The sequence below is a fragment of the Bombina bombina genome, chromosome 4 (genome assembly GCF_027579735.1).
Source record: "Bombina bombina isolate aBomBom1 chromosome 4, aBomBom1.pri, whole genome shotgun sequence".
In the NCBI taxonomy this organism is placed as follows: Eukaryota; Metazoa; Chordata; class Amphibia; order Anura; family Bombinatoridae; genus Bombina; species Bombina bombina.
The window spans coordinates 732,253,953-732,270,837 of record NC_069502.1 but is presented as its reverse complement, the minus strand read 5'-3'; the positions used below and the strand labels follow the sequence as shown (position 1 = coordinate 732,270,837).

Below are 16,885 nucleotides of genomic sequence, written 5' to 3'. Positions count from 1 at the left end.
TATCTAATAGAACAGAAATGGATAAAATAAAATGCAGAAAACATGTTGACCAGGTTTCAACAAATGAGTCGGAAGATTCCTATTTATCTGATAATTTCTAAACTGAAAAAAATGAGGACTCTTCCAATAAAGTTTTTTTTTCTCAGACTCATCTTTCTCATCTTTCTCCAGTGGGGATTCCCCTAGGTATAAGAGGTCCCCAAAAGCCCATAAGACCAAAAAACCTAAATTAATAGATAATGCAGGAGAACCTTATTTGGACCCAGATGATATTGAACATCCCAGATCCTCCAATTGGAGGACTTTTAAAAGAGTGGCCACATTTCTAGCTTATTATATAAAGAGACCGCTTTCTAAAAAGTAAAAAAATATTCTCTGAATGTCCTAAGCCTGAATTACCCAACCTATCTCAAGCCACTGCTGAAATTGACCTTAATTTTAATAAAGTTCATTGGGACAAAAAAGATTAAGATCTGCAAAGGTCCTGACAGATTTTTAAAGGCCTGTCAGGACAAGTTATTAGATACACTTGGTCCTGTTATGAAATTAATGGAATTATCTGATGAAGGCCATTTCTAATGAGTCCTAAGTTTACCCTATTATTATGAAACAATGGGTTCAATGTTTAGTTTATCTACTAGGTTACTCCAATACTGCTTTGTTTTGTCAAAGAAGCTGTATTCTCCTGAGAAAATTGGACCCAAAACTGACAGATTTAGCCCCTATGGAAATTGGCGCCAAAACAAAAGGGATTTTTGCTTGGAGATGCTGGGCTTAAAGAGCTCAATAATTATGTATCTTCCCTTAACTCTCTTTAAATAAGATAAAATCTCAAACCAAAAAGATATTTAATCAAAACTCTAAGGTTTTTAACAGGGCTGGGAAAGGAAGAGGCCGCATCCCTGGCCATTTTCCCTATGTATCCAGGTCTCAATACCAATACAATCCAATCCCAGGATCTTCGAATGCCAGTTTCTTCACAACCAGAGGCAGATATTGGACTTCAGTTCCAGATCTTTGTGAGGAAAAACTTCAAGAAGATCCTTCTCAGGTAAATTTGCCCATGTATCCTTCCACACTTTCTTTCCCACAAAAGATAGGAGGCAGGCTTGCCTTATTTTTTCACAATTGGGAAAATATAAGTCAAGATCCTTGGGTACTTCAAGGGGTTTCAGGTCTTCATCTAAATTTCATATCCATTCCCTTCCAATCATCCATTTCCCCTCCAATATTTTTTTTCTCATTCAGACCTCCACCAGTTAGAGATTATGCAACTAGCAAAGCAACAGGCCATATAAATTGCCTCATCAAACAACAATTCTTACATTAACAACATGTTTCTGGTGACGAAAAAAGAGGGTTCTTTTCAACTTGTTATTAATTTGAGTAGTCTCAATCTTCACTTGGAATACAATCATTTCAAGATGGAGGGAATTCATCTCCTCAGACTGTTTACTACAAAAAGATTGGTTGGTTCGTCTGAATTTGAAAGATGCTTTTTAGAATTTTTTTTATTTCTTTAAAAAGACAACCTTTGGCAATTTACTTGCCTTCCTTTTGGTCTTTCTTCTGCCCCTTGGGCATTTACAAAAACATTTTTGCCCTGTTGTTGCTTAGTTTCGAATGAGGGGTATTCATCTCATAATTTATGTGGACGATATCCTCACCATGCACTAAAATCATCTCTCTGCACAATCATCTCAATCTTAAAATAGAGATTTTTCAGAAATTGGGTTTTGTCATCAACTTCAACAAATTAGAAATTAATCCTTCCCAATCACTATTTTTTTTTAGGATTTGTAATAGATACTCAATCTGCTACCTTGAGACTTCTATTGGACAAGATCAAGAAGATAAAGAAAGAGATTTCTTATGTGCTCAACAAACCTCTTTTTCCTATTCGCACTTTATCGCGCATAATTGGTCTTCTTTCATCTTCCATCCAAGCCATTTTTCCAGTCCCCCTTCACTACCAGGCTCTTCAAAGATTGAAGATTTTTTATTTTCGTCAAGGTTTTTCCAGTTCTCACAAAATTGCCTTATCAAAAAAGCCAGATCAGAACTTTTATGGTGGTTGGCCAATTTGGAGGCTAGGAAAGGGAGAGCAATTTTTGGATGCTCTCCGGAGATAATTTTTAAAGCAGATGCCAGCAGATCAGACTGGGGAGCCAGATTTGGTCCTCTCATAGCAGGGGGCAAATGGTCATCAGAAGAGAAGAATTTACATATCAATTGTCTGGAACTTTTGGAAGGTTCTTTCGCTGTCAAGAGTTTTGTTTGTTCGTTCAGATCGTCTAATTTCTGTATTACTCAAGATGGACAATATTTCTGCTGTCAATTATCTCAACTGTTTTGGAGGTACTACATAAAAAATATTGTCATATTTAACATCAGAATGTATCCATTCTTGTTTGGATCTCAATATTCAGATTCAAGTAGAATACATTCCTAGTTTAAACAATACAATGGCATTGGGCATCTCGTTATCTAATAGATTCCATTGACTGGAAATTGAATTAAAAAATTTCAGCTACTGTTGCGTCACAGAGGTCTCTTTTCTATAGACCTCTTTGCCTCCTGTCTGAATCACCAAGTGATTCATTTTTTCAGCTGGAGACCAGACCCTCTAGCTCTAGCCACAGATGCATTTCTTCAGAAGTGGCTGGTTCAAGGAGCCTATGCTTTCCCTCCTTTTTCAATGATTCCTAGAAAGATTTATTTTGTCAGGAGGAATCTTCTTTCAATCTTATTGATAACCCTTGGTGTCCAGCCCAATCTTGGTTCTTCTGTGGATGTCTTTCCATCTTCCTCTTCTCCTTCCCTTTCAACAAGGCCTTCTCTTGAGTCCTACAAGAGTATCACAACCTTGTTCTTCAAGGGTCCTTACAGCTGATTGCTTGGATATTTTCAGGGGATCCTGGTCCTCTGAGGGTCTTTCGGAAGGAGCTAAATCACTCCTCTAGGAGTCTTGGGCACCAGGAACCCATAAATTATACAAACACACCTGGGTAAGATGGTCTTATTGGTGCAGTTGCAGGAACTTGGATCCCTTTTCAGCTCCTTTAAATGAAGTAATTAACTATCTCACTTCTTAGTTCGAAGCTGGAATGGTCTACAGGTCTATTAATGTAGCACAATCTGCAATTTCAGCTGGACATTCTCCTTTATCTAATATTCCTACTGGTCAAATCTCATTTGTTAAAAAACTCATGAAAGTGATTAGAATTAAAAAAAACTGCCTCCAAACATTTTTACTTTTGGGATGTTGATTTAGTCATCAACTTGTTTAATAACTGGACTCATAATAAAGAACTTTCTATTAAACAGTTAACTTGCAAACTAGCTACATTATTGTGCTAATTATCTTGCAAAAGAGATTCAGATGTCAGAGCCATAGATTATATTTCTAAAATGTTTTCTCATCCCGGTGTAATATTTTCTTTATCTAGATTATCTAACTCTCTCTCATCCTCCTTTTTTTATCTTTACTATTTTGAATTTCCTAAACTTTGTATTTTTTCCTGTCTGAAGGAATATAAATCCAAAACTATTATTGTTTAGATCTTCCTCTTTTTTCCCCTATCAGCTCCTTATTTCTTTTGTTCTACCTCCTTTACCTGTCACTACTACCACTATAAGTAGATGGGTTAGATGTATTATGTCTTTAGCTGGTGTGGAAGACAAGATTTCAGCTCACTCGATTAGGGGAGCCTCAGCCTCTAAATTTTTTTTTTTTTTCTAAATCTTGCTTCCTTACCAGAAATTCTTAATGCAGCAGATTGGTCTTCTGGCTCTGTTATATGTCAGTTTTATTTTAAACCGATTCAGTTCCACACCATCTTATTACATAATCGATTTTGCTTTAAACTTGCAAAATAGTCTCTGTCATTGTTTCTTCGTCATCAAAATTCCAGAGTTCCTCAAAATATTTCAACTAATCTGTGGGATCCATTTTTTCTCAATTCTTCAATGTTTTTAACTATTTTGTTCTGTATTTTCGCATGTTTTTCAGAATATTGTTTTATGTTTGTTCCTACCTTTTTTCTTAGTGTTAGCAGCAAAGCTTAAAGAGGAATAGTTATTATGCCAGGGCCTACTTAACTACTTATATCCTTAGATTCTACCTGATTGGTTGTTCATAACCTGTTCCTGAATCCTCATTGGTTTAAAAAACTTTCTGTGTACTGTATTATTATTTTTTCCCCCAATGCTTTTAAGTGCTGTCTGTTCAGTAAAGGAAGAGTCATTGCAAAATATTTGTCTCTTTAATAAAATCTAGATTATTCTGTTACTATGTTAGGATACTTTTAATCCTATTATAAATTTTTTTTCATTCTTTTGGTATTTTTTTTTTTGAAGCAGGAATGTAAGCTTAGTAGCCGGCCCATTTTGATTCTATACAATTTCAATTAATTAGTAGTAACCAATTTCCTGTCACTTTAACTACAATTTCTATTATAATTAACTGCCAACCCTTCATACAAAAAAGTTTTTTTGGGCACACCTGTGTTAGTGTGTCACACTAACTTACAACCTGCAGAAGTATTTCAGTTCTGTGAGGATCTTTATATATTTAGTTGATATTAAACAGACACATTAGGGCACTTTTAAAGCAAGCATGTTCACAAATATAAAAAAAAAACAACAACATAATTTTTCATGTTAAATAACAGCAGAGAGGGAGAGCTGCCCAGTTGCAGAAAATCAAGGGAAGTGTGGCAGAAGGTGAAGTGGAATCCACTATCTAGCATGCGTCCGTGGTATGGGATTTGGTCTGTCGCAATATGCATTTTGAAACGTAAAAACAATATAATAAACCAATAATGTGAACATAGGACGATAAACTATTTACAATTTGCTTAAAAAAATCTGTGACTAATTAATATGATTTTTTTACATATATTTGATTCAACGTTTCTCCTTAGACCACTTATTTTTGTTTTGTTTGCCAGATATTAACAAGACTGTCTTCCTCCTCTCTCCATTTACTGAAACATATAAATGTATTTATCCCCTGATCTTTCCATTCTTGGTTACTAGATTCTCTGTTATACAACAGGGATTGGACAGACTGAAGAAGGTATTACAGTGTAATAAAATCTACTGTTTTAGTATTTTTTAATAATTATTTTTTGTTTTGTTTTTAAATTTGAAAATCAATAGCAGAAAATTCTCGATTACATAGTAGCAACTTTATGACTGGTAAATCTTTATTGACTTTATGACTGATTTGTATTTATTTATTTAATTAATGAATTAATTTTGGCAAGGAAGATAAAACAGTCTTTAGTTCACTGAATTTTAGATTCCTGTATTTGAGATGGTATTGTGCAAGAGTAAACCTGTTTATGTAAAACCTACATGACTTGACCAGTGTAGTTTCACAACTTTTTATTATTTATTTTATTCAGGGAATTTCCCATATTGCATTGTCCCAGACTATATAAATAGCATAGATCACTCTCAAGTACTAGTTGCTCCCTTGAAACATACCTTTATATTTTAAAGTCTGCAAGCCTCTAACATGATTTGCTTTTTATTCGTAATCGTTGCAGCTTTTTGTACATGCAGGAGTTATACTCTGAAAAAATTCACTGCTGCAGTTTATGAACATGTCCCAATTCGTCCAGGCTCCAGTATGTCACCTGTCACCACGGAAGAAGCATTTGCTAATATGAACAAAAATATAGATGTTTTGGAAAAAGCTGTGAAATCGGCAGCAAGACAGGTAAAAATCATTTGATATTGATACTGTGATTTTTAGTTGCATGTCTCAAATTGCAAGGAAAATTATTGCAGAATTTAAATTCTAATTCTTGATCTAATTAGAAAGCTTGTCATGTTTGCATTTGTAAGCGTAGCTAACGATAACCCCTGTCTGTCTTTTAGAGTAGGTTTTGGCACCTTATATTCCCTTTACTATAAAGCAAAGATGTCCAGACTAATGCCCAGGGCCAGGTGCCACAATTTGACTTTATAACAGGCCGCCAAAATTCCATTCCTTCAGATATGAAACAGTGCACTCTTCTTGTCTGCAAACTGCATATCAACTAAATCTGCTAATCCAATATATATGTTCCTGAATTTGTGTTTATATGCAGATTTTATTATATTGTAAATCATACATATACATTTCTCAGATGAAGTTTATTAATAAAGAAGTATATATGTTTGTTCCATCATAAGAAGCCTTATTCACTACACATAAAAAAAAGAAAGTTCTATTGTGTTCAAACATCAAAAGATTGGACACCCCTGTTATGCTAATATTTCATTTTCCCATCCTATCACAGGGTGCACACATCATAGTGACACCAGAGTATGCCATTTGCTGTTTAGGTCTGACCAGAGAAACTGTCTATCCATATCTTGAAGATATACCAAGCCCGGAGGTTAACTGGGTTCCTTGTTCAGATCCAAAAAGGTAAAAACTTAATTATATTATTCTTATAGAGATTTGGTTTGAGTAACGTAAAAGAAAAATAGGCCACTACTGACGTCTATTTTTAAGGGACAGTATACACTAATTTTCATATAACTGCATGTAATAGATATTAATATAAAGAAGAATATGCACAGATAATGCTCTAAAAATCCAGTATAAAACCTTTTAAAAACTAACTTAGAAGCTCTCAGTTTAGCACCATTGATGAGGTTAGGCTGGGAACCCAGTGAAAGGGAAAAAGGACAGTAGAGGTTTTAGGGGGTGCAGATGGGTGAGTAGCATTTCTAATTCTGAAAAGATTCAAAAGCCAAATCATTTTAAACAGCATTCCAATTTACTTATATTATCATATTTCCTTTGTTCTTTTTGTATCCTTTGTTGAAAAGCATAACTAAGTAGGGTTAGGAGCAGCATGCACTATAATTAATTAAAAAGTTACGATTTAGATTTTGGAATTCCAGATTTTGGGATTTGTACCTGTATATTTTTAATTTAAAGGTGACGTTATCATTGTGTCTTTTTCTTTAATTATAGTAAAACATTGGTATTCCATAAATCACCTTTGTATTGATGTGTTTGATCTGAAATAAATGTAGATTCGGTTCGACACCAGTACAGGAAAGACTAAGTTGTATGGCAAAGAAAAATTCTATTTATCTGGTTGCAAATATTGGAGACAAAAAAGTATGTAATATTAGTAATGACGGATGTCCAGAGGATGGTCATTACATTTATGATACAACAATTGTGTTTGATCTTGAAGGAAAACTGATTGCCCGTTACCATAAGGTAAGCAACTAATAAATAATGTTACAGTAGGTATTTCAGATAAAAATTATGTCTGCTCGCACATTAACAAATAGGCCCCATTGTATTTATCAAAAACAGCAAAGGTAAAAAATAATAGATTAAAGGGACATGAAACACAAATTTTTTCTTTCATTATTATGATAGAGCATATAATTTTTTTTTAATAACTTTACAATTTACTTCTGTTATCAAATTTGCTTCATTCTCATGGTATGCTTTGTTGAATGAGAATCAATACACTACTGGGAGGTGGCTGAACAAATATAGGACTAGATTACAAGTGGAGCACTAATTTATTGCAAATTTGCCTGTTTGCGGGTGCAAAATATATAGCCAGCCATTACAATTGGTAATTTTTTTAAAATGCCCCAGCTACCCTCCCCCCCAAAAAAATAAAAATAAAATAATTGTAGCATCTTCTTTTTTTGTAAAAAAATACTGCACTATGCAGTTTTTGGGAACTAAAGTTAGCGGCTGTGTGTTGTTAGAGAAAAAACGGCACTGAAAAGTGCCTTTACATATCAGTTTATGGGAACTCTGTGTTCCCAGTAAATATATATGTATATGCTTATATACATACGTATATATTTATGTGTTAATATGTGTATATACACATATTCAAAAAGGTAATTTTCCAGCCTCCAGTAGATTTTTAAAAGACCTTTATTAGTTTCTTACAGGGTCCATTGTAACAACGACGTTTCGAACCTATACCAGGTTCTTAATCATGTTTATAGAATAGTGTGCAGGTGTGTCTTTTATACTTGTCCATTTCCTATAAGATTACACGACAGTGCCATCATGTGGTCAAAATTTAAAATTACAAGTGATAAATAAAAAACTTGAGTTATTCAGCTTCTTGTACATCTTAGATTGAATTTTTAAGCTAGTTACCCTCTTTTTCTTAATTTTTATATGGTTATCACATGCAACATTAAAACCAAATTTTACTATATTTACAAATAAAACCTATACACATAAGATATTGGAATCATATTAGCTACTACAGATAAATGCTACAGTTATCAATTAGAAAAATAATGACCATTCAAAATCTTTATTCAAACCTTCAGGTATCATGGTATTTAACTTATTAATCCAAAACATCTCCCTTCTTTTGAGCAATTGGTCTCTGTCACCTCCCCTCCTGGGTCTGTCAACTTGCTCAATAACTTGAAATCTCAGTTGACTGATGTTATGACCCATGGAGAGGAAGTGACAGGAAACAGGTGCCTCTGTATTTTTATTCCTGATGTTGGATTTGTGTTCAGTGATTCTTGTTCTTACTTCCCTACTAGTTTCACCTATATAAATCCTGGCACACGGACATTTAATGAGGTATATAGAGTATGTGCTTCTACATGTTAGATATTTTTTGATTGGATATTTAGTCCCCTTAATAGGGTGGAAAAATTCTTTCCCCTTTATTATGGAGCTACAATGGCTACAATGTAGGCAAGGATAACAACCTCTATTGTCAGGTCCTATTGATGTTTGAATGCTTTTTTTTTTGCTACCAATATCTGCTCTTACTAGTAAATCTCTCAGGTTCTTGGTTTTTTTGTAAGCTACAATAGGTATATTTTTGAAATCTTCAACTTGAGGATTGCATTCTCGAAGTATGTGCCAGTGTTTATTAATAATATGTGAAATTTTAGATCCTAAAGTATTGTATTGAGTTACAAAAACCATACTTTTTTCTCTTTGTGCATATTCAACAGTCCATGTAATGAGATCATATGAACATTTGTTAAGAATGCTTTCAAATTTCTCACAATAATCTTTTTTATCTGAAAAGAGTGTTGGGCAGGTAGACATCCTCAATCCTCTGGGTATCCTTTGTACTTTGTGGTATTCGCTCAGTGTTATGGCATGCAATTCTAACACCATTTTCCTTTTGTTGTTTTTTTCAAAATTTCTGCTTGTTGCTTCCCCAGATGTAATCTGTAAAAAGTCTCTGTTACCAGATACTGTAGCATATATCTGCTGTGCTGATTCCTCATCATAAGCAAATGTTTTGGGAACCACTTCAGTTGTCTTCTCAGTGTTTTTTTCAGCCATTGTGCTTTATTTTCTTTTGTAGATGCAGGTACTCTCCAGGCTCAAAAGTAATATAAATAAGTGATGAGAGACAGCTCCTTTTCAAACAGGGGCACAGGAAAGGGTTAGCCAAACCCCAATATCAATTTTTATGTCCCACATAGAAGAGAAATTTGTATACTCAAATCCATTATTTCTTCAATATGGTGCAGCATGGTGGAGATTTGTGGATGACATATTTGGCATATGGTGGGGCGACACTGAGAGCCTATGGCAGTTTGTTGAGCACCTCAATTCATCTGTCACAGGTTTAAAATTCACTCTTAACATTGAAGATACAGGAGTAGCATTTTTAGACACTTTTGTATATAAAGAACAAGGTTTCCTAAAAACAGATCTATATGTGAAACCCACAGACAAAAATAAAGTATTACAATATGATAGCTTCCACTCTAAAAAAACAATAGAAGCCATACCCCAAGGTCAATTTAAAAGAGTAAAAAGAATAGTTACTGACAAAAAGAAATGTGATATAAGATTAAAAGAAATGGCAGAAAAATGTAAAAGAAGAGGATACCCAGAAGAACTAATCACAAAACAATTAGAGTACTGCAAAGATAAGGAAGATTGTAATACGAAAAACAAAACAAAAGAAAACAGAATGGTTTTTGTAACTCAATACAATACTTTAGGATCTAAAATTTCACATATTATTAATAAACACTGGCACATACTTCGAGAATGCAATCCTCAAGTTGAAGATTTCAAAAATATACCTATTGTAGCTTACAAAAAAAACAAGAACCTGAGAGATTTACTAGTAAGAGCAGATATTGGTAGCAAAAAGAAAAGCATTCAAACATCAATAGGACCTGACAATAGAGGTTGTTATCCTTGCCTACATTGTAGCCATTGTAGCTCCATAATAAAGGGGAAAGAATTTTTCCACCCTATTAAGGGGACTAAATATCCAATCAAAAAATATCTAACATGTAGAAGCACATACTCTATATACCTCATTAAATGTCCGTGTGCCAGGATTTATATAGGTGAAACTAGTAGGGAAGTAAGAACAAGAATCACTGAACACAAATCCAACATCAGGAATAAAAATACAGAGGCACCTGTTTCCTGTCACTTCCTCTCCATGGGTCATAACATCAGTCAACTGAGATTTCAAGTTATTGAGCAAGTTGACAGACCCAGGAGGGGAGGTGACAGAGACCAATTGCTCAAAAGAAGGGAGATGTTTTGGATTAATAAGTTAAATACCATGATACCTGAAGGTTTGAATAAAGATTTTGAATGGTCATTATTTTTCTAATTGATAACTGTAGCATTTATCTGTAGTAGCTAATATGATTCCAATATCTTATGTGTATAGGTTTTATTTGTAAATATAGTAAAATTTGGTTTTAATGTTGCATGTGATAACCATATAAAAATTAAGAAAAAGAGGGTAACTAGCTTAAAAATTCAATCTAAGATGTACAAGAAGCTGAATAACTCAAGTTTTTTATTTATCACTTGTAATTTTAAATTTTGACCACATGATGGCACTGTCGTGTAATCTTATAGGAAATGGACAAGTATAAAAGACACACCTGCACACTATTCTATAAACATGATTAAGAACCTGGTATAGGTTCGAAACGTCGTTGTTACAATGGACCCTGTAAGAAACTAATAAAGGTCTTTTAAAAATCTACTGGAGGCTGGAAAATTACCTTTTTGAAATTGATATTGGGGTTTGGCTAACCCTTTCCTGTGCCCCTGTTTGAAAAGGAGCTGTCTCTCATCACTTATTTATATATACACATATTAACACATAAATATATATGTATATAAGCGTATACTGTACAGATATATTTACAATTCGCTGCCATTGCTGCGCAACTTACCCCCTTCGCTGTGCTTGTTCTCATGAGAACGAGGCTTCATTTGGAGTCCAAGGAAGCATCCTTTATTGAGCACATAGGTTGCGTTCACATTGTGCCGCACTTCAAATACCAGTTCAACTAATTATACCAAAAGAATGAAGCAAATTAGATGATAGAAATAAATTGTAAAGTTGTTCAACCCTTTCTCTGCTGGGTCATTTTCACACCCTTATGTTAGAGGTGTTTTTAGTTGTTTGTTTACATGTAGATTTTAACTGATTCTGTGAGTTACCCACTCAAATTACACCTCAATTTGGGCTAAATTACAAGAGGCACACTAACTGTAGCGTGTGTGCGATATTGGATTTTTTAGGCTTTTTGCTGAAATAGCATGTGTATTACGAGTTGAAAGTAAATGTGTTCAATCATTATTTATGTGCGTCGGGTTAGTGCAACTTGAGAGTTTCCGTAAAGGTAGGGGAAGGAACAAATGTTGCACTAAACACGTTATAAGTACATGTAAAAGTACAGTTACACTCACATAAAGACTATGTAATAAAAAATATTTAAAAAAATAATAAAGTTATAAGTGCTCAAAGATATATGGTATTAGGATGCAATGGGCTTTAACAAATATATGCATACATACGCGTCTAAATATGTGTATGTATTAGGGATGGGAGAATGTTTCTAAAAATTCGAAATTTAAAACGAATTTTGATACATTCGTTCGAATAATAGAATGTTTAGCTATCTATTCATTCAATTTTAAAATGTAATATTCAAATTCAAATTTGTCACATTCAAATTCGAAATAGTATTTCTAGTCTAATACTGTGTTTTATAAATGTAATATTCAAATTCGAACGTGATATTCGATTCGAATGTGACATTCAAATTCAAAATAGTATTTCTAGTCTAATACTGTGTTTTATAAATGTAATATTCGAAAGTGACATTCGAATTCGAATGTGACATTCGAATTCGAATGTGACATTCGAAAAATGTACAGCAAAGTCAACAGTTGTCCCCTCCAACAGCTCCAAACAATCAGCGGAAATGAGAAGCAAAAATTCACTCACCCGAAAACAACCCTTGCCTTGTGTGCGGGACTCCACTTCAGCGGTTGCAGAGAAATCACAGCTCCCTCTCTGGGCGTCACTCTGCCAGCCCCTCCGGCACACACTTTACACAGCAAGAAAGCTCCAAGCCGCGGGTGAGTGTACTTCCGACGCTGTCAGCGGCATTACCCGCCAGCCAATCCGGTGCTTCTTTTCCCGGACCAATCAGGGCAGCCTGTTTAGTGAAAGCTCACGCCGAGGTACGCTGGTAACAGTAAGGATACAGCAACAGCGAAAATGACCAGCAGACCTCAAGGCGTAAAGAAATAAAAGTTCTTTATTTGAAAACATTGATTTAAAATAGCATAAAAAGCTTATATTCCCATATGACAAGTGACAAGATAGGTCCTACGCGTTTCGGCAGCCCCCCTGCCTTATTCATGGACTTAAAAAACAAAGGTATCAAAGCTCCTTATATACACCTGTGTCCTCAGGTATAAAAATCACATGTCATCATTTAAAGGGATATTACCTATTCAAAGTTTTAGCAATACACAGTCAAGAATATATAAACATGGTGAGAGGAAAATTAGTTACAGTGACATTGCAAATGACATATTACTACATCTTGAAGTTCTATGTTTTAATAAACATGCAACACTTAGTTGATCTGAAAATTGAATATCTTCCCATACTGGTCTTTAATCTGTGCCCCACTGCCTACACATAATTTCAATGTTATATAAAAATATAGTAGAATAATAATTTAACATAAATCCCTTATCTAACACCCTGCAGTAGATTGAACATAAATCTCTATTCCCTTCTGTCTCTTCAATACTCGAAATGAAGGGGGGTGGGGGGAAAGATTAATTACTATAAAATATTAGTTATTACAGTTTTTATTATGTAAATCAAGGTAGAAATGTGAACAAACCTTAGGTGGGTTACACATAAAAAGTAGTGCCTAGTTTCTCAAAAGTAGGGACACAATAAGTATCCTCTTATAAATTCCTCTGATAAATTCAGACATTAGATCACAATAGATCGTATAAATACTTACATTATGTGTTTATATAGTTACATGCAAATGAATACTGCAACTGGTATTTTATGACAACTGATATGTTATAACAAGAGGGGAAGGGCTAGGCACACATACTAATGTTTGCCATAGCCACCATAACAAAAAAATGCTTCGCTGGCTAATGTTAAAAAGTTTTGATTCAGATGCCTAAAGAAGCATTAGTGACGAATATTTTATATGAAAATTAATTCAACGTTGATGGGTCCAAAAATTGATGACATCCCCATCAATGTTGAAACCAAAAGGTCTTCTGGTCTTTAACTTAAAGATCCAAAAAGCTTCCCTATATAATAGTTTGGAAGCTCGGTCTCCACCACGGATACAGGGTTTTATTTGATCAATTACTTGCCATTTAAAGCCAGCCACAGCTTTACCATGGGCATATATGAAATGCCTTACTAGGTCTGAGCATTCTGTTCCATTTTCAATATTTTTCAGGTGTTCCCTGATTCTGCTTCTGGCCTCACGGGTGGTGCACCCCACGTACTGCTTATTGCATAGGGTGCATTCCACCAAATATACAATGAACTTGGTCCTACAATTCGTGTAAGAAGTAAGGTCAAACACCCTCTGGGTGGTACATGACTGAAAGTTATGTGTTACATTAGTGAAGCCACATGATATACAATTGCTGAAATAGCATTTATAATGGCCTTTTACTTCCAGCCAGCTTCCCCTCCTAATGGATGGCTGTCGCAGCAGACTTGGAGATAGTACATTTCCCAATGTGCATCCTCTTCTTGGTATGCAATTGCATCCTTGTGATACATAGTCTTTAAGACTATCTTCTGCTGTCAGTATTGGCAGATGTTTATTAACAATCCTACAAATGTCCTCAAATTGAGCACTAAATGTAGTGATAAATGCTGGCTTTGAGGAATCAAATCTTTTGTTCCTTTGAGTATTCATATTGGTATCTGCCAAAAGGTGTTGCCTGTCCATTCGGGTAACCTCCAAGAAAGCACGTTCTAATGTCTTCTTCTTATAACCTCTATCCAAGAGATCACCCATGAGAGCCTCACTTTCTCTCTTGAAGTCCTGTTCATCCGTACAATTCCTTTTTATGCGGATGAACTGGCCCTTGGCAACACCAAAGCCAGTGTATCTTGGGTGATTGCTCCTGCCATGTAACACCGCATTGGTTGCAATCGGTTTCCGATACAGTGTTGTCTTAATGCTGTGTGTATCCATGTCCACTATCAATAGCAGGTCAAGGTACGGTATTGAGATAGGATCACATTCACATAGGTGAACTTGAGATTGATGCTATTAGCATTCAGATAATCAATAAAGTCACCAATCCTATGATGACCTCCTGTCCAGATTAACAGGAGGTCATCAATGTACCTCTTGTACATCAAAATATCAGAGTGGAAGGGATTAGTATCTCCTAAAAATGTAAACAACATTCGAAAATCGAATTTTTAAGAATATTCATTCTTATCAACATTCTATTATGTAAATCGAATTTCTACAATAACATTTGTTCTAACATTCGAATTTGAATATAAACAGATTCGCTCATCCCTAGTATGTATGTATATATGTGTGTACAGATGTATTTATGTGTTTTACTTTATATTTACAGTACATATTTAACATTCCAATAATTTTTACTTGCAGGATAATGTACTTTTTTTGTTAATGCATATTTGTGTACATATCCATATATACCTGTATATCTATTCCTTTAGATATATAGGTATATATATATATATATATATATATATATGTATGTATTTTACATTAACAGTATCATATATATATGTATAAATATATATTTAATAATAAAAAAATCCATGTAAAAAACATAGGAATGTAAAATATGCTTAATGTGCATCCGGGTTCGCAATTTAGGACTAGCGCGGTTGGATTAGTGCACATGAAGAATTGATATCTTTAATGCGTGTTCTTGAAATATTAAATATAGAATATTAAATAATATTAATACAAATTATTTAAAATTATTATACTTTCTTTAAAAAATAGATATATTCAATGTATGGACTAGTTAGAATATTTTACAGTACGTATAATAATTGAAAATAATTTGTATTTTTTAAAAAAATAATATAATACTATTCACCATCTTGCAGTTTATGCAGAAAATTATTATATACTATCTAACCATACAATATTAAACACATATAAAATTACTCAAAATTCTGAATTCAAAGACAGGTGGTTTAAACCATTTAGAAATTGTATTCATGTTCCTATCCCTGTCTTAAATCCCCCAGAATAGAATTTTTAAAAAAAAAACGAAACAAGAATTATTTATAAAAAAAGATACACCAAAAGTCATCCTAGATAGATATTTACGACATATCACCCCTTTTTTACATTCTTTCTGCTCTCCCATATATTTGGATTCTTGCATTTTTATTTTCTTTATTAGTTCCTTTTCAAGAGCGATCTCTCTCTTTTGTCTATCCTGCATTAATTCATTAAGGTATAGTTCTTGTAGCAGCGGAGAGAAAACAGATCCACTGTTATAAAAGGCCCAGCATTCTAGCAAGTCTTCCCTTTTACTAATCTGTTAATATGGAATAAGACAATTTACAATCGGCTAGATTACGAGTTTTTGTCGGTAAGGCTGTGCGGGGCTAACAAGCCTTTTTTTCTTACCGCTCACTTAAGCCAACGCTGGTATTACAGGTTTTCTGTTTGTTGTATAGATTTTACTGGACAGCCTTCTAAAATACTGGACTGTCCAGTTAAATACTGAACGCCTGGCAACCCTAAAATATCAATACATCTCACTGTTTCAAGCAACAAAAAAATAAAAAAGCATGAAGTGAATTGAATATAAACATGGTAGGTGCATGGTACATCGAAAAAAAACAACTTTATTTGTAATTCACCAATAGATCCTGCAATGCTATACGGGTCAGGCGGTAAAAAATACAGACAAGACAGGGTTAAACAGACTGAGACAGAATGACAGAGGGGACTACTCTATAAATATACACACATAGTTACTGCTTTACAGTAATTAATTACTGAAGAAATTTGTCCCTGCTACTGTCATTGTGTGTTTGGTATTACCCCCTTGGATGAGAGTGTGCGCAATGGTAGCAGCCCTCTAACATAGGCTCAGCCAGTGGTTTAATACATCTACTGTTTATTTCCCTCAAACCAAACATAATAATAATAATAACCACCACTATGGGAGATTCCCCATTAAATATACCTTACATTTTAATAATTACAGGGACATTTGGACTGCAGCCCGCAGCAGAGGAGAGACGCTCAGAGAAGATTGTCTGCTGTTTTGTACATAGGCGGCCGGCCTAGGCCTGGAAGTTAGGGTAGTAAATGAATCATGGCAGTATATATAGATAGTAATGTGACAGTGAGTGTAATTGTGTATATTGTATATATTTAATTTATCATGTGATTGTTTGTGACAAACAAGTTGCAACCTCCAACTACACCAGCTCCAAAAAGAAAAGGTCCTCTCAGTCTCTCTCTCTCTCTGAGACCAGACCTCCTACCTGCCCTGCAGCTGCTGCTGGCCAGTGGCCACCTGCTGAATTGAAGCCTTGAGTCAGCATCATCG

General features: G+C 34.4%; 1 protein-coding gene across 1 annotated transcript in view; it reads left to right on the top strand.

The window, feature by feature from the left end:
• The first annotated feature begins 5,471 nt into the window (after positions 1-5,471).
• Positions 5,472-16,885, top strand: part of LOC128656791 (pantetheinase) — a 55,506-nt gene continuing 44,092 nt past the window's right edge. The window contains exons 1-3 of the mRNA XM_053710944.1: positions 5,472-5,728; positions 6,294-6,424; positions 7,042-7,234. Coding sequence (XP_053566919.1) covers positions 5,525-5,728; positions 6,294-6,424; positions 7,042-7,234 — 528 coding nt within the window. The 5' untranslated portion in view covers positions 5,472-5,524. The remainder of the gene's footprint in view (positions 5,729-6,293; positions 6,425-7,041; positions 7,235-16,885) is intronic.